General features: G+C 39.7%; 1 protein-coding gene across 1 annotated transcript; it reads left to right on the top strand.

The window, feature by feature from the left end:
- The first annotated feature begins 5076 nt into the window (after positions 1 to 5076).
- On the top strand, positions 5077 to 19591 carry znf16l (zinc finger protein 16 like). The gene is made up of 3 exons (XM_062994061.1): positions 5077 to 5731; positions 12449 to 12634; positions 17889 to 19591. Exons 1-3 carry the CDS (start codon positions 5077 to 5079, stop codon positions 18581 to 18583), a joined length of 1536 nt encoding a protein of 511 aa, XP_062850131.1. The 3' UTR covers positions 18584 to 19591.
- The last annotated feature ends 246 nt before the right edge of the window (positions 19592 to 19837 follow it).

The raw sequence follows: 19837 nt of genomic DNA on the forward strand, positions 1-19837 counted from the left end.
AAGGAAGCATAATGCAATCAGGTAATTGGATGCGACTAGATTGGGAGGAATATGGGAAAAATGAAAAAAAAAAAGAAGAGGAAAGAAAGTAATTTATTTTGACATGTTTGCAAGCCAATGACCAGCAAATAAATTCTGATCATTACAAGCATCCGGTTAGCTTCCAAAGAAGGAGAAATATGGATATTGCTTCAGACTTCGGAAAAACAGAGAATTTACTGGAGGAGGTGGGCACACGGTGGCTCAGTGGATAGAACTGTTGCCTCACAGCAAGAAAGTCCTGGGTTCCCCAGGTGGGGCGGTCTGGGACTTTTCTGTTTGCATGTTCTACCCATGTCTGTGTGGGTTTCCTTCGGGAGCTCCGGTTTCTTCTCACAGTTCAAAGACATGCAAGTGAGGTGAATTGGAGATACAAATTATCCATGACTGTGTTTGACATTAAACTTGTGAACTGATGTATCTTGTGTAATGAGTGGCTCAAGTAACCATGGTGGGTAAAAAGATGATAGATAGACAGACAGACAGACAGACATACAGACAGACAGAAAGGCAGGCAGACAGACAGACAGATAGATAGACACTTTATTTATTCTAAGGGAAATTATTGGTCTCCAGCAGTTTAACAAGCAAAGTAGAGAAACTAATACAAAAAAGTAAGTAAGTAATAGGGTGTAGTGGATGTACAACATGCATATATACAGTTTGTGTGCTTGAGCTTGACCAATATTAGTTTGGAAAAGTATAACATGTCCTTTCTATAATAAAACATGAAAAACAAAAAAAAGCTTTAAGGTCCAAAAGGCACCCAATCCCAGGAATGACCCACATGTAATAGAAGCAGTAGTGTATCTCTTCTCATAAACAATATATACTAGGGTTGCCAACTTTCAGAATTGGAAATAAGGAACACCCTGGGCTGGCGGGTTGGCGGAGGGCACAGGGTGGGTTGGTGGGATGGCAGGTGAGCGGGAGTGGGGGGTAGGTGGTTGCACCTATAAAAAATATAACGGGTCTTACACCGTCATAGGTAACATTTTTTTCTCAATAGTGCACACAACAATTTTACATAATCCGTCTTCACACTGACATGCAGCCCCGGTTCTGGACTGCGTTGCTTAGGGGGGCAGTGAGAAAATGTAGGGAGGGGGCGGGCAATGCCCAGCCCAGTGCCCCTATAGCGCCGGCCCTGATTGTGTTACTTTAGTTTCGCTTTAAGCCGAAAAATTATGCGCGATGCGCTCTGCCCACTGCAGTACTCAAACAATGGTGTATTAAATAGGTTGTTATGCTGATATGCCTGCGCACACACAGCATTACTAAGGCTAAAAGTGAACACTACTTAAAATAATAACCAAACGCTTTCTAATTCCCACGGTAGCAGCAGTTTCCTCCTGTTTCCTACATATCGCCCTGTCTCAGTCTAATCTGCAACATTTACAAACTGTGTACAAACATTACTTGTAACTTTAATTCTTTGTACTTTAATACTTTTTGCTTTAATGTACCTGGAGCTGCTGTAATAACTGACTTCCCTTTGGGATCAATAAAGTTATCTATCTATCTATCTATCTATCTATCTATCTATCTATCTATCTATCTATCTAATCTATCTATCTATCTATCTATCTATCTATCTATCTATCTATCTATCTATCTATCTATCTATCTATCTAATCTATCTATCTATCTATCTATCTATCTATCTATCTATCTATCTATCTATCTATCTATCTATCTATCTATCTATCTATCTATCTATCTAATCTATCTATCTATCTATTTCTCTCTCATTGATAAAAATACGGAACAAAGCGCATCCCGTATCAGTTCAATACGGAACACAACGTTTAGTTTCCAAATAAGGAACGATTCCATATTGTACGGGACGGTTGGCAACCCTTATATATACAGATATATAAGAATAAATATAGAAATAAGGATATTGTTATAGTTACAGACATCCCAAGTTGCAAAAACTCAATTCAGGGAGGTACCCCTGGACCTCGACCCCGACCCCCCCAAAAAAAAGCTATAAAACCTTTCGCACACACCAAAGGATATGAGTGATAACAGAACTTTTAGCAGCTGCTAACTGAGCTACTAAGCTAACTGTTCGCGTCACAAACACATTTGAATTTATGAATTTATGTTCCTTACTTAGTGCACTAGATAGTGTACTAGATAATAGACTTATGTTTCTTACATAATGCTTTAGATAGCGTATTAGTTAATGGATTTAGGTTCCCTACATAGTGCACTAAATTGTATATCAGATAATGGATTTATGTTTCCTACATAGTGCACTAGGTAGTATTTTAGATATGAATTTAATCAGAATCAGAATACTTTATTGATCCCAGAGGGAAATTGCAGTTTTTAAAGTAGCACCCATTTATGTACAAATAATAAACACTCCACTAGCTTAAAACAAAGAAAAAAGAAGAAAAATTTGCAAATAGAAGTTAAAAAGTTATTTACACATAATTAAATAATTAAAATGCTTACATTATTATTATTATTGCACATATGAATACTGAATATTGCACAGATAAACCATAGTGTCACACATTAAGGGAGGAATTATAGAGTTTGATGGCCACAGGTAGAAAAGAAAAAGGATTTATGTTCCCTACGTAGTGCACTAGATAGTGAATTAGACAATTGGTTTATGTTCCCTACACAGTGCACTAGATTGTATATCAGATCACGGATTTATGTTCCCTACATAGTGCACTATATAATGTATTAGATAACGCATTCATGTTCACCACATAGTGCACTAGAAAGTATAACCAGATGATGATTTGTGTTCCTTACATAGTGCACTAGATAGTGTATTACATAATTAATTATGTTCCCTACATAGTGCACTAAATTGTATATCAGATAACGGATTTATGTTCCCTACATAGTGCACTAGACAGTGTATTAGACAATTGATTTATGTTCCCTACACAGTGTGCTAGATTGTATATCAGATAACGGATTTAATACGCGATCGGGGAAAAAAGTCTGTGCGCGTGTGTGTGCTCTCTTGGCCGCTCGTTCTAGATTCCGGGAGATTTTATCTGACTTGTGGGCATCAGGGAGCCGCTATGTATATGCGGGAGAGTCCCGGAACTTCTGGGAGACTTGGGATGTCTGTAGTTATAAATATATACAATAGCTGCGTCCGGAATCGCATACTTACAGAGTACGTACTAGATTGGAGGAAGTATGCACTACTCGGCCGGTTACAAGTACATACTTTCAGTACAGAAGTATGCAGTATGCACACAACACCGCTACGTAATACATGTGCCATCTTGCCAACGTCAAGGGGTTGACGTAAGGGCGTGATGACGTAATATCACCATAGTTACAGACTCATTACAAACCCCACTCGCCAAAATTTTGGATATTTATCGTGTTTTTGTTATTTATTCGTCTTTAAAATGTTTTATTTTATTTATCTTACTTACACTTGTGAACAGAGGACTCAGTTTTTCGCTATCTTTCTTGTTTCTTATTTCGCTTCGAACGCCTACGCAGCTCCAGTTGCATTATGGGATACATTAGCGGACCGCAAGTGTACATCGCTTGCATACTCAAACATGGCTGCCCAATAAGTAGGTCATCCGGGTACTTCTCGCGTACCTCTTTATTTATACTATGTATTCGGACATACTAACCGCTCTCGCGTACTCATTTCGCGTTCTATTGAGTATGGAAGTATGTGATTCCGGACGCAGCTAATGTATCGGCAGTGATGGCATAGTTACCTTTAAAAAGTAACTTAGTTACTTTATTGATTACTTGATTTTAAAAGTAACTTAGTTACTTTATTGATTACTTGATTTTAAAAGTAACTAAGTTAGATTACAAGTTACTTTACTAGTTACATTCAGCAGCTGACGTAATGCAACTGGAGCTGCGTAGGCGATTGAAGCGGAATAAGAAACAAGATGATATTGAAATACAATATACTATGTATTCGGACATACTAACCGCTCTCGCGTACTCATTTCGCGTACTATTGAGTATGGAAGTATGCGATTCCGGACGCAGCTAATGTATCGGCAGTGATGGCATAGTTACCTTTAAAAAGTAACTTAGTTACTTTATTGATTACTTGATTTTAAAAGTAACTTAGTTACTTTATTGATTACTTGATTTTAAAAGTAACTAAGTTAGATTACAAGTTACTTTACTAGTTACATTCAGCAGCTGACGTAATGCAACTGGAGCTGCGTAGGCGATTGAAGCGGAATAAGAAACAAGAGAGACGCGGAAAACTAAGTCCTCTGTTCACAAGTGTAAGTAAGATAAATAAAATAAACATTTTTAGAGACAAATAAATAACAAAAACACGATAAATATCCAAAATTTTGGCGAGTGGGGTTTGTAATGAGTCTGTAACTATGTTGATATTACGTCATCACGTCCCCACGTGTAGTACGTAGCGGTAATGTGTGCATACTGCACACTTCTGTACTGAAAGTATGTACTTCTTTACCGGCCGAGTAGTGCATACTTCCTCCAATCTAGTACGTACTCTGTAAGTATGAGATTCCGGACGCAGCTCGTGACTTAATTGTCGCATAGGCCAGACGTCACTCCCCGAGACGCAAAAACAGTGACGCACAGTAACTTGGATAAGTAACTTTAATCTGATTACTGGATTGGAAATAGTAACGCGTTAGATTACTCGTTACTGAAAAATGTGGTCAGATTAGAGTAACGCGTTACTTACTGACATCAGTGTGTATCGGTTATGGGTATATTTATTTAAAATCCTAATAAATAAATAAATAAATACTGGAGGGGGGTATATACTTTTGCCCAGGCTGCCTGAATGGCACGGTTTAAAACTGCACATGTAAATTTAGCAGAAACTTTAGCATACAACTCTAGTTGGAGAGTGAAATGTCCCCGCCATCGCAACGGAATTTCCAGTAATCGGCCTCCTACCCTGAGAGGGCGCTGTTTATTACATATGCTTCACTCGCAGCCGGAAGTTGTGTCAGAACTCTATGGTGATCTAGCATCGATTGTCCAAAACAGTGCTTTATCTTAATTAAACAGTCGGGTTTAACAATGAGTCGAAAAAGACACCCGGGTTTTATAGAAGCGGGACAGTTGGTGGACTCTCAGAGCGTGTTAATGGATAGTACGGGAGTTTCTGTTCGAAACGAGGAGAGTTTATTCGAGCTGGAGAGCGATGAGGAGCTGCTGTGTTCCGTTACTGAAATAACCGAGCACCTCGGCAGGAACATAACCGCCGCGCTGGAGGAGGCTTTGTGCCAAATCAGGAAAGTAGTGAGCGCACGAACGATGCTGCTCAAAATGGAGCTGAGGGAGAAAACCGAGGAGGTCGAGGTGCTCAGGGCCAGACTGGAGGCGGTGGCGGCCGAGCCTTCTGTCCTGTCCAGGAAAACGGACTTTCCTCAGGCCGCTCAGAAGAATGGCGCGGAGCAGAGGAAAAGCAAGGCGGCGGCTCCCGCTGTTAAAAAGGAGAACATCGACGCTATCTGTGATTATCTAATGAAGGATAAAAACCTCCGAGGTACTGCTGAGGGGGAGAACCAACTACAGCTACATCAGCAGCATCAACAGCAGCAGCAACAGGCCTCCTTCAGTCCCTGGACCGACAGTGAGGACATCTTCAACATGTTACCCTCCGCCAGCAAGCGCCTCTACGATTACGAATGGATGTCTGGAGTGGAGCTCAACTCCACTACTGACTTTAAAGGTATAACTTCAACTAAACTATGCTTACTAAACTAAACCAGGAGCATCAGAGTCCTGCATAGTCATTAACTTTCATATTTCAACACTACACCTTCCCCAATCGGATAATGTCTCAATAAGCTGATCATTTTACACTCTTTTTCTCAAGTGTCAAGTCAACTTTATTTTTAAAGCACATTTAAAGACTACAAGAGCCAACCAAAGTGCTGTACAATATAAAAATCAGGCAGTAAAACCATAAAAAACTAGCAGTAAAGAATAACAAAGGACAGTAAAAGTTAAAATAATGAATAAAAATACAGAAATAATAGATCTACATTTACATTTTCAGCAGACGCTTTTATCCAAAGCGACTTACACAATGAGCTGAACACGATGAGCAATTGAGGGTTAAGGGCCTTGCTCATGGACCCAACAGTGGCAACTTGGTGGTGGCGGGGCTTGAACCGGCAACCTTCTGTGTACTAGTCCAGTACCTTAACCACTGAGCTATCACTGCCCTAGGACAAAGTTTGAGATATACCCTGGACATAAGAAAAAGTTCTTTAAAACCTATTAAGGGCAAATGAAAATCCTGAGAGTATAAGTGTGTTTTTAAATTAGACTTAAAAACACCGATTGTGGATGGTATCCTAATAAAAAACAGGCAGACTATTCCACAGTTTTGGGGCAACAACGGAAAAAGCTCTGTCACCTTTCGACTTAAGTCTAGATTTAGGAATGTATAGCAGCAACTGATTAAAGGATCTTAAAACTCGTGAGGTTGAGTATGGGCACAGGAGCTCAGTGATGTACAGTACATTGGAGAATTGCAGCCAATGTAGGGAGGCCAGCACAGGCGAGATGGACTCCCTTTTTTTTTGGTTCCAGTTAAAAGCCTTGCAGCTGCATTTTGAACCAGCTGCAGGCGTGACAGAGCTGATTGGTTGATACCCAAGTAAAGAGAGTTAAAGTTCACGCCATTATAATGACCAAGCATCTTTATGCTTTATATATGATTTACATGCATACCAGTCTATGTTTTGTTTAACTTTGACAATATTCACTGCCTGTTTCTTTATCCTACCTAAACGTTCCCTCTTTAAACACTATAAAGGCAGAAGTAGGTGGAAGTTGGAACCCCAGCACCACTTTATACAGTGGTACTTTGAAACTCAGCGTTAATTGGTTCTGGGACTGCCATTGAGTTTAAAAGGCATTGAGTTTCAAGGTATTTTTCCCCTTAAGGATGTATGGGAAACCTGTTAATGCGTTCCATGGTCCTGTAGACTTGCATATACACTATATTGCCAAAAGTATTCGCTCGTCCGCCTTCACACGCATATGAACTTGAGTGACATCCCATTCTTAATCCATAGGGTTTAATATGATGTCGGCACACTCTTTGCACGATTGACTCTGGAGAAAGTTGGCGATTTCTGCACGCACTATGTGCCTCAGCATCCGCTGACCCCGCAGTCTGCATGCCTAGATGGTTGGTTTTATACACCTGTGGCCATGGAAGTGATTGAAACACCTGAATTCAATGATTTGGATGGGTGAGTGAATACTTTTGGCAATATAGTGAGTGTATTTTAACACTATATTTTGACACTTATGCACTGAAAATAACACATATAATATAAAAACACAGATACATGTGGAGCTTTCAGAGTGAATCTGACGGTTATTCCACACAAATGCACTTTCGTCTCATATGCACACATTGATGACGTATTACCGCACCACTCAAGTCGAGAGCTGAACAAAGCGATTGTTCATTGTTAATTTAAAATTAAATAACTACATTTTTAAAAAACAAACTGAACATATTGAGTTTAAGGGTACAAATTTCTCAACAAAGGGTGTTGAGTTTCAAAGATTTTGAGTTTAGGGGACGTTGAGTTACAAGCTACCACTGTAATTAATGTTTTGGGTTCCAGAAAGACTGTGCCTGTGCGCCTGTAAAGCCGAGCTTGGCGTGAAAGAAAATCAAGTGGCCTCTCAGCACAGAGCTCTGACCTTAACCTTATCCAGCTTTATTTATAATGTCAATTGCGACCCAGGTTTTATAAATGGAAATGCTCTTTTGACTAAATAGACACAAATTCCCACGGTCACGCTTTAAAATTTGGTAAATATCTTCTCAGAGGTTGGTGGCTGTTAGAGCATCAAAGGGACTGAACCATTCTATATTAGTAGGGCTGGGTATCGCCACTAATTTCCTGGATCGATTCGATTCACAAGGTCCCGATTCGATTTCCGATTCGATTCGATTTCGATTCAACACATTTAGGCATATTTGAGTTACATTAACAGGTTTTGTTTAAATATGTACAGATGTTCAGAGAACGAATGTGATAATTGTACAAAAAACACTCATTATTAAAAATATTTGTGTATTTTGTTTACATAAATAATTAATCCAAAACAGAAAACAGTAACATTCATTTTTTTATTATTATTTTATAGGTCTGACACACTACAACATTGTAAATGTAATGCAAACATACACCTGGCTGTTGAACAGCTTATGCCAAGTTTACACTACACGACACTCTGATTAACACCTGGTCGCTGTAATGTTCACACTACACGACTGATCGGCGATGGGGGGTTTTACACCACACCATCCATCACCAGGGGGAATCACAGGCGAGCTTCTCTGGTCTCCAAAACTACGTTTTGTCACGAAAACACACGTGAGAAGTGATGAAAGGTTTAATGATACCACGTCCAAACATGCACATCAACAAGTAGCAAGAGATCAAAGTTTGTGCGCTGATGAAATAAATGAATCTGAGTGGATTTGGCAACATGAGCAGCATGGCTTGTTCTATAGTGAGTTGGAGGTTAATAAATATTTGGTTTTGTAGAGAACGATCAGGTCAGAAATACTGTAAAACTCGTGTGCTGATGTATTCTGATAGAAACTATATTGCGCTCCACCACCTGTTTACAACCTCTCCCCTGTGTTTCCCCTCGCTGTTTCTCACATTGATCGAGAGCCGAGTTTTGATCGCAGAGCGAGCACCGAGTTCCTCCCGAATCCAGCACCGACCCGTCGCCGAGCGAAAATCAGTGCAAAAAGTTGTGTAGTGGTCATAACTTGAGCTTCTGCCATGCTAAACTGATGTGCAGGTCAGATCTCGTTGCATGAAAAAACACTGGCTGGTCACGCGAAATTAAAGGGGGTAATAGATTTCCGTGTGCACCGTAAAAAGGGGCGTATTTAAAAGATCGATCTCGCGTTTATATGAATCGATATCGGATCGTTCAAATAAAGATCGATTCGAATCGTAAAATCGATTTTATAAACCCACCCCTATATATTAGTGCCCTTGATTTTCGAATAGTACGTCCAACAAACTTATGGTCAGTTTTACTCATACTTTTGACCATATATGTCAATTACAAGCAATGTTTTATAAATGGAAATGCTCTTTTGATTAAATAGACACAAATTCCCACGGTCATGCTTCAAAATTTGGTAAACATTTTCTCAGAAAAGTGGTGGCTGTTCGAAGGGGCTGAACCACACCGTGTTAGTGCCCTTAATTTTCGAATAGTACAAGTAGTTTATACATTTACCTCATGTTACTCACCAGTGGTATTAATGCAGGTTTGAGTGCTAAAACAATACAATACAGACGAGAAGATACATTTATTATTTTATTAGAGATGGGCCGATCGAGCAAAATATGCTATCGGCAATCTGCCGATATTTCCTAAAAGTAGCCGATCCGATCGTGTGATATATAAAGATCACGTTAAGTTAACAGCTCAGTGGATTGATCCAGACTTTGAGCTACGAAGCACCAACCATCACATCACCATTCATCAACCATCGTACAGAAACCATCTTGAAAGCTCTTACGATGTCATTTTGCTGATTGAAATATTTACTTTAAAAAGATAATTCAACCCGGTCACATCTGAGTCGATTCTATCAGCACGTTATATAAACTCGTGGTTCACTTTAGTAAATCGTAAGCGGTTCTTGCTTGTGATTTAGATGAGAACAGAAAACGTTACAGAGCCAATCAGAGGCAAAAGTTTATTCATTACCAAATTCGTTAGTTCAGGATCATCTGCTGAACGTTTAGAAAACTTTTAGCTCCTTAGACGGAACGAGTCTGACTCGGTTACAGATCTGTGGTAATAGCAGTTTAATTAAGCTTTTTAATTAAGCTTTTTAATGTAAAAGAGTCACACAAACTGTTCTGGAGTATCTGGTGTTTATTTAAAACCACAACATTTAATTAATAACAGTAAACACGGAGAGATAACCGAGAAGAAGAACTTACGCATCGCATGAAAACGAATCAACTCATGAATCACTTAGCGACACTAAACAGATCATCTCTTAAAGGCACACACACACACATGCGCGCTGTTGCGTTTGTCTCCGTTTTATCTTCACTGTGAGGCTCTTTTTAAGTTTTTTTTTCAGACTGAACTGAATAACATTAAACCTGCGTGTGTGCCCCCCCCGATCGGAATCGGCTATCGGCCGATCGCCCTGAAAGGAGATCGGAGATCGAAATCGGTGCCAAAAACCCTGATCGGTACATCTCTATATTTTATAAAAATGAGTGTTTTAATAATTCCAACATTAATAGAGGTCAACTGAATGGAACACTGAGGTGCTCAGAACACTGATTCTAGGGGAACTGAGAGAATCGTAGGCACACAGACTGATGATGTAGCAGATTATACAACAGCTAGTTGCAAATGCAAATCCAAACCAGATGCTGTGCTATGCTATGCTATGCTATGCAAATGCTAATGGTGGCTGAATGCCTGTTAGCTTTGCTTTAACCTATCCTACATGAAATCACAGCTCTTGTGGTATATTCTAAATGTACCTTGTATTAAGTAAAATATCAAATAATTTACTGAGAATTTAATTATCCAAATATCAGTAATGTTTCTCTTTATTTTTCCTAGACTGTTGTGCTATACTAATGCTAATTGCGCTAGCTTTTAGTTTCTTTAATATGTGCCAGCATCATCTAATTTTCAAACAGACTGAGACGAATTGATTTCAATAGATTATTTGTGCAGTATTTCTGGTTTGCACTGGACCCACCACAACCCTGATCAGGAAAAGGGGTCACATACGGAGTCACACACACTTATTGTGTAGCCACTGTTTCTTTGAGCTGATTTCTCCTCCAATAACATGAAATACGGTACTCTTCATCTGCTTACTCACTTCCTTTACTCACTCCTACTTACTCATCACTCACACTCATTCTTACTCCTCACTCCCTCCTACTTACACACTCTTACTCTTCACTCAGTCTTAGTCATTCCTACTCACTCTTACTCACTCCTCACTGACTTTTACTCAAACTCACTCACTCAGTGCTATTTTAAAGCAAGCAACCTTTTGTGTGTGTGTGTAACATGGAAAGCTGTCTCTACCGGACAATTGAATTCAGGATCCATGTTACTGTCCAGCACCCACTTTAGCAGCTGTGATATCATTCCGAGTGTGTCCACAGTATTTATACATTTGGTGGACTTGACTGTCAGACTATTCGATGTACTCCTGCAAAGTTGTGCTGCATTTGTTGTTGTTTTCTTCATAGCCCCTACATCATTAACACAAAGCCAGGTTATACTGCAAGATATGCACATTATTTTTCACTATGTTGCATAATTTTAATTTCGACAATCGCTTTATCCTGGTCGGGGTCACGGCATGCCCAGTTTTACTGGTAGAAATACCCTGGATGGGACTCCAATACATTGCTGGGCTTTAGCTCTTCAATGTCCCTCCCTCTTCCAGACATAACAGTAGTCTCTCTGTAGACACCTAGATGGGGCGGCTTCAGATTTGACCCAGGATATCAGCGCTGATGGGCATAATAGACTGCTGTGCCACTCCAGTGCCATAATATAATTTTGTGTGGTTTCAACATAATTACTGAACTTTGATATGTACATAATACAGAAGCTATTTATGGATGCTAATTCAGACTAATCATTCATGCCACATTAATAATTTGTGTTTATAAAATTCCAATTCTATTATCCTTTATTACAACAAAAAAGCCAAAGTTAAATCAAAGAATAACAAAACATGGTCCCATTTGTCAAACATGCCGGAGGCTGACCGATGTTTTGTGGTGGCTTTGCTCCTTCTGCTACTGGATGCATTGACTAGGTTCATGGAATCGTGAAATGTGAAGACTACCAAAGAATTTTGAGTGTTATGTCAGGCCCAGTGTCAGAATCTTGGGTTTTTGTCCAGGAGCAGGACAGTGACTCAAAGCATGCTTCAGAAAGCACCCAGGCACAGATTATGACAAAGTGTTGAAGAGTTTTAAAGTGCCAAACATTGAGTCCTGATCTAAAAAAAAAAGTCTTTAAACAGCATTTGAGAGAAGGCACCCTCCAAATCAAAAAGACCTAGAGCATTTGGCAAAAGAAAAGTAGTCCAGAAGTTCAGTACAAAGTTGTAAGAAGCACAATTTATTAGAGTCATTGTTTATTACCAAATATTAGGTTGATGGGGCCAATCATTTTGTCCAGTCTATATCGTCTGGAGTTTTGTGTGTAATCCTATGAAAGAAGTGCTGGGATACCAGTTTTTTGGCCATAACATGTAGTTTTGTCCATATAGTGCAGCGCTAATTATTATTATTTTTTTATCCCAGTTACTATGATTCATGTGTATAAAAATGTATCCTTTATAGAACTAATCAAAGTGTTGTTGTCGTCTTAACAGCTGAGGCTGAGTCAAAGTGTGAGAACGTCATTGCTCCAAGTGAGTCAGCAGAAGAAGAATCTGAAAAAGGAGGAGGAATGGGGTCAGCCTCCAATGCTTCTGCTCCATTTCACCTGGATACTCATGGCTCCCCAGGAAAGGACAGAACCAGCCCAGCAGAGGACAGTATGGACAGATTAGATTCAGGTGTGTGCTCTAAACGCTTTATTTAAGTGATTAAGTAAAAATGACAGTACAATCTTCTCCTTCCATATAAGATAATCCTTAGCTTTTTGGGTGGCTTAGGCATTATAGGGTGTGAACAGCTAGAAAGCACGTGTTTGTACAATACAAAAAAAAAGCTAAAAACTATGTTATGCTGGGATCATCTTACAAATGATCTTACAAATAATAACAATAATGATAATACGTAACAATAAATTAGGAGAAAATAAAGTAACATCAGTGTATAAGTGGTGTAAGTTCTGGGAAAAGCAACCCTAATCAGTCCAACTACATTAGGTCTGGCTGCCTCGAGTGTAGAGAGACTCGCTGTAGAGTCTGATGGCAGTGGGCAAAGACCTCACATGCCGCTCTTTCTTTGGCACAGCGTAACTGTTTTAGCCGGTTGCTAAATACACTTTCCTGTGCCTTCACTGTAGAGTAAAGAGGGTGTGTGGCACTGTCTAAGAATGTTAAAATTGTATTAAGTTTCCTACATTTCACAACCATTTCCAAGGAATCCAGCAAATTAATGAATCTTGATTTATTTATTGAGTCTCTTTGAAGCACTGGTTGTGATGCCATTGCCCCAACAGACAACAGCATAGAACAGAGCACTGGCTGTGTCAGATGGTAGAAATCCCACAGCAGGGACTTGCACACACCAAAGGACCGAAGTTTTCTCAGATATTACAAACGACTCTGGCCCTTCTTGTACACAGTGTGCGTGTTAGTAGTCCACTCCAGCCTGTCATTCAGGTGCATTACTAGGCATTTTTAGCTCCTTACTACTTCAAAATCTTTCCAGCTAATACCAGCCTTTCTAGTGTCTACATTATGTGGGATGTCAGGTCTCAGGCCTTTGGTCCCAACTGAAAGCGGAAACTTACCGAGACTTAAATTCACCGCCTTGCAAGAATGATAACATCCAGCCTTTGTAAAAGACAAGTGTGTTCTTTTGCACATTAAATTACAGAAGGAAAATCCGTACGCTCGTGTGGTGAAAGGGTAAGAGTCAACCTGCTGAGTTCTGGGGTGGAATCCCGGATTGGGCTCACAAAAACAAAAGGCGCATGGCGGTATGTAAACCCTAACCATTGGAGGGGACACATTAGTGCACTCTTAGAACCAGTCCCAAGCCCAGATAAATGGGAGGGTTGCTTCAGGAAAGGTATCAGACGTAAAGCTGTGACGGATCTATTATGTAGACGTATATTAGAGCAGCCGACAAGATTCAGTCAGTCAGTAATTACTGTAACAATTTATTGGTTTCGTAAAATTTTCAGCATGGCTTTTGATCGTCCCCAAAAGACTCCAGAGTGCAGTAGGCATGATTTTTCTTATTCTGTGTTTTTGTAATGGTCCTTTATAAAACTATTAACAATTTGGGGTGATATTCCAAAATGTTACGACATGTTAGAGTCTGCTAGCAGAAATCCTGTCAGGCGTGTATTGAGTGGACGTAGGTGCACTTTGTTACCTCTGTGTAGGTGTCTATACCTCATGTTCTGGTATTGCCACATAATGAATGATTAGGGCCAGAACCTTTAATTAGCTAAGTTGACTTATTTACAGCTAAAGATAGAAATTGTGCTTGGCTCTTTGTGCCATAAGCACAGTGCTACACACACAAACACGCAGATTTAGTAGTTCTGATCCTGAATGCCAAAACAATTCAGCAATGCAGGGCCATGTTTAGAATAACAGTTCCACATCAGATAGGCTCTAGACCGGTGGTCCCCAACCACCGGGCCGAGGACCGGTACCGGTACCGGTCCGTGAGCTATTTATTACAGGGCCGCACAGAAAGAATGAATAATTAGAGATTGCTAGAAAAGCAGTTTTAACTGGTTCTATTTCGGGTGCTATTGTCTTATTGTCACCCCTAGGTGGAAGCAGCGTCTCGTTGCAGCAAAAACAGCTCATTTTACATTGTTTATGAGCTATATACAGTAGTTAAATAATATTAAATCCTCCCTTCCCTGCCGGTCCGTGAAATAATTTCTTATATGAAACCGGTCCGTGGTGCAAAAAAGGTTGGGAAACGCTGCTCTAGACTCAGTAAATGCCAGCACGGCAGAGGTAATTATTAATTTCGGCTATGGTTTTTGCTTGGTTGTTTTTTATTTTCGTCTTTGAAGGGCATTAAATGGCAGAATGTGTAAGTTACAATACTGTTTATGTTGGACGGTGACATGTAAAATTGAAATGGCCTCAAAATATAATTTAAGCGTCTAAAATAGAGACACATCAAAACATTTCATAAAGCCCCAGTGTTTGTGTAGACCATGAGGAAAATGCAGGATCTGATTGCAGCCACATTTCCAAGTTTACTTACACTACGATGAATGCTCTCTTTGAGTTCAAAGTGGCGTACTGATGGAAATGTCTCTAGTGAAATGTTTGCTGGCGTGTATGATAATGATTGCCTGCATATTGGCACACTACCTTGTTTAAAAAGCCCTGCACAGTGCTGTAAAAAGTATATATTTTATGTTTTCTAATTTATTACATTTAAATGTCTTCCAGTTGATTTAAATGTAAGACAAAAACACCAGTAAACACAAAGCCTATATCACCCTTGTGCTAAACCTAACTTGTTGTGCCTCCTTTGGCAGTAACAACTGAAGAATTTTGGCCCTCTCTTTTTTGTAGGATTGTTTTTATTTAGCAGCATTAGGTTCGACCATCATTTAAGGTTTGTTTGTTTGTTTGTTTGTTTGTTTATTAGGATTTTAATGTCATGTTTTACACTTTGGTTACATTCATGACAGGAACGGTAGTTACTCATTACACCAGGTTCTTCAGTTCACAAGGTTATATCAATCACAGTCCTGGACAATTTAGTATCTCCAATTCACCTCACTTGCATGTCTTTGGACTGTGGAAGGAAACCGGAGCACCCGGAGGGAACCCACGTGAACATGGGGAGAACATGCAAACTCCACACAGAAAGGACTCGGACCGTCCCACCTGGGGATCGAACCCAGGACCTTGTTGCTGTGAGGCGACAGTGCTACCCACTTGAACTAAGGTCATGAACTAAGGGCGGACATTCTCATTCATAATTTTCAGGTAGAGGGTAGAATATGTTAGGTCCTGCTGAAGCAAAGCAGCCCAAGTCCGTCACACTACCACCACCATGTTTCACTGTTGGTATGATGTTCTTGTAGTGGAGCTGTAATGTTTTCCATGCTTTCCAAATTGTTCCCCTTTTGACTAGATGTTTTTTTTTTTTTGACAAATGAGAAACGAACCTGTGTGATCATTTTGCTATTTCTGTGCCTTGCAACTCTCTGGCTGCCATTTCAGCAGGTTTGGGAGTAATCATGCCTGGACGTGACTAGTGAAATAAAACCCAGTTGTTAATTAAAATTGGTTTACTGTTTGATTTAGTAGCTGAGGGGTCAAATTAGGGCTGGGCGATTTTCACGATTAATTCGGTTAATCAGAATGAACGTTTTCACCCGATGTTAGAATGTGACAATCGCGATTGTTTACATACTTTATATTTTTACTAAAATACCAACATGACACGAGGCAGAAACTGAGCAGACGCTCGCGGAATATAAATCAGGGAAAGTTTAATATCAAAAGGCAAAAACAGTGTACAAAACCAGGTCAGAGTCCAAAACCAGAGGATAAACTAAAACAGTAAACGGAAGACAACAAGGGTTATACACGGTAACGGTTAGATTCAGAAATAAGGAGCGTAAACACGATCGGTAAAATGTGACGGTCCGTGGAAACATGGGAGTTGTAGTCTATATAGTTAGAAGCAGAACGTGCCCCCTCCATCCACCCCCCAATCACAAGAGGACAAAATCAAAGCTGAGCTGATTGATTACTTCACCCCCCCTCCCCCAGTATAGATACTGATACAGACTCACTCAGTGGTGGAAACAGCACAGCACAGACTCGTGTTCTTTTAAGAAACCTGTAAAGAACTTTTTTTTAGTCCTTTTCCTAATGTAAGGTTTTGCTGCACATTATTTAAAAAAAAAAAGAGTTGTTTGTGAGCTATTCTTATAAAGCATATAGATAATTCAGATTTCCATTTTGTTTTTAATTATTGTGATCGTTATTGTTATAAATTTTTAGATCCTTAAAAGGATAATTATAGGTGGTGGTGGTGGTGGTACTATTTTTGCACTTCTGCAGTCATTTTAATTTACAATGCAAAAAAAAGTAATCTGAGTCTTATTTCAATTGCATTATACAAGAACAAAAAAAAATCGAAATCGTAATCGACAATCGGTTATAATTTTAAAATAATCGAGATTTTTTTTGGGGGCAAAATCGCCCAGCCCTAGGTCAAATACTTTTTCACATAGGGCCTAGTAGGGCTGAACAGCATTTTTCCTCCAATAAATCATTCTCCTGAAGGAAATCATTATTTAAAAAAAATGCATTTCATGTTTACTTGGGTTCTTTATCTAATATTTCATGTTCTGAAACTTTAAAATGTGACAGATATGCAAAAATAGTAGCTGACTAGTATTTTGTGTGGATTTTATAAGTTTTAATGTGCTTTAAGAGTGAACTGTGCTGCTGACTGTATGATCTATAAATTGGGAAATTGGACCTGTATACAAGATCATTGTCAGATTGGGACAGCCCTGTGTTAAACACATGAAACTCACCATCATTATAGGGCCCTATGAAGTCTTATTCCATTCTATAATTCCTCTAAAGAATTTTATTCATATGTATGTTTTATTTTCTCAATTTTAAGGTTTTTACATCCTATGTAACAAAAGTATCAAAGGTTCTGGAAATCACCAACCTAGAATGTAACTATTAGAATTTGATTGGTTGGGGAAGGGGGGCAAAAGTCCCTATGGATGTTTCCAGTGTGGCCAGCTCTTTACATCATATGATTATTTCCATTTTTACATTGGTTCTAAAGGTGCACTCATTTTTCACTACCTTTCAATTCATAGAACACAACAGAGAACACAAACAGTATTAATAAAAGCAATTTAAAGCAATTGTATCTTTAAACTGAGGGCCATGTCTGCTTGTTTTACATTTCTTCTTTATTGCTTACAAATAAAAACATGGCAGACGTGGTTAAAACATGCTTCAAATAGACAATTCCATTCATGTTTTTCATATCACAGATTTCATAGGGCCCTAATCTTAAACCCTATACTCATGTCATGTTTGATGCATATAGTCCTTTTCTGATTGTAACCCTGTCTTTCAATCCACCCCTGCCTTTTCTGCCATTCCTCAGACCAGGACTTTTCTGCTCCCAGCTTCATTTGCCCCTTCTGTGGAACTCTTTGCCCCGACTCATCGTACCTCGAGGAGCACTTAAAGGTGATGCACCAGGATGAGAGCATCCAGGGTCTTGAATCTGCTGCCTCCTCCAGTGCTGGGCTGGGCAGTGAGGGTGAGATGTTGGGAAAACCAGGCAGTGATGAGCCCTCACCTCGGGAGAAGAAGGTAGAGGGGGGTTACGAGTGCGGCGACTGCGGCCGACGCTTTAACTATCTGGGGAACCTGCGCCAGCACCTGCGCATTCACACGGGTGAAAAGCCGTTTGTGTGCCCCGACTGCGGTGAACGTTTCCGCCACGCAGCACGCCTCAAGAGTCACCGACTTACCCACAGTGCTGAGAGCCCCTACCCTTGCCCGGAGTGTGGTAAGGGCTTCCCCGTGCTTTCCGGCCTCAAGCGGCACCAACGGGTTCACACGGGCGAGAGTCCTTATGGATGCCCTCAATGTGGTCGGCGCTTCAAAGAATTGGGCAACTTGTACACACACATGCGCATTCACAGTGGCGCCACGCCCTATACTTGCTTCCAGTGCAGCAGGAGCTTCCGACATTTAGGCACTTTTAAAAGCCATCGATGCACACCTCTGTCCCAGGTACCCAGTGGCCTCAGTCCATCATGGCTTCAGGAGGACAACATCCAAACGAACTAAGATGCACAGCGTCAGCTTTTATAGTGAGGCACTACAGGGATTTGTGTTACTCCTTTATCATTTGTTTGAGGAGTTGCTGTGGCGAGAAGGAGAGATGCCTTATGGTTAATTAATCATGTTAATGATGTGGACTGGCAAGACTGCTTGAAAAAAGGAAGAATGATGCATTTCATTTCTTATTTCTGGTACAGATGGACTAAACATTTATGGTGATTGTTTAAATGAAGTATCTTATCTGATTAGATCCGGTCCTGCAATGCATAAAGATTAAATGGCGCACAGTTTTTATATAAAGGTAATACTTGGAGTAAATTCACCAGATATTTGCCTCTCACAGTGCAGACATCAGGACATGCTGCTTTAACCCTGGGTTGGTTTTAATAAAGTCACATGACGTTAAGTATGGGCTGCACGGTGAAAACCTGCAAGAGATCAAGACGTCTGAGACTACCAAACAGTTGTTGTATTTTATTTGATACGTTTTTAAAGCCTTTTAATATTTTTTATCTGGACAGTGTTCAGGTTTGTTTTGCATTATGTTTAAAACCCTTACCTTACTATGATCCATTCACAGCCTTGGTCTTCTTTCTGCTTTGGTTCTGAGTTTAAATGCATTAAATTCCCCTGCAAGAGCAAGCACTCAAAAATGGTGCTGCCACCCTTTGGACAAAATGTGTTACTGTATCCACTGCTTCAGGGTATCCATGCCTGTTTGCATTATAAGTGTTCTGTACTGTAATATAATTTACATTGTTAAGTTTTTCTTTTGTTACAGATTTACTCAAATACCCCTGCCTTTTTAATAACCACACATGAGTTACAATATGCAAATACTATGGAAAGCAAAAAAAGACTGTTGTGTAGTTAGGCTGAAAATTATACCTGACTTGTATCGATATATAAATGTATGACTGTTAATTAGGGTGATTAAAATTGTCAGTGATCGGCTGGCTTTTACCAGTATTGCAAATGCACTTGTAACGCTAATAAACATTCTAGGATCTGAAACATGACCCTATTGGTATCTGCATAAATGTGAATATGGTTAGTTTGATTATTGAAACAAGTTGTTGTATTGATTTTGTGTTAGTCATTATGATATTTTGAAGGAGTGTTAAGACTGTAATCAATAAATGCTTCCTAATTTAGATTAAAAATCTGGCGAATTTATACATATCCATAATAGTTATGAATTATTGACTCAATGGCTAACATGGCAAATGTTGTTCTTTATACCAGTGGTCCCCAACCACC

The sequence above is a fragment of the Trichomycterus rosablanca genome, chromosome 4 (assembly GCF_030014385.1).
Source record: "Trichomycterus rosablanca isolate fTriRos1 chromosome 4, fTriRos1.hap1, whole genome shotgun sequence".
Classification (NCBI taxonomy): Eukaryota; Metazoa; Chordata; class Actinopteri; order Siluriformes; family Trichomycteridae; genus Trichomycterus; species Trichomycterus rosablanca.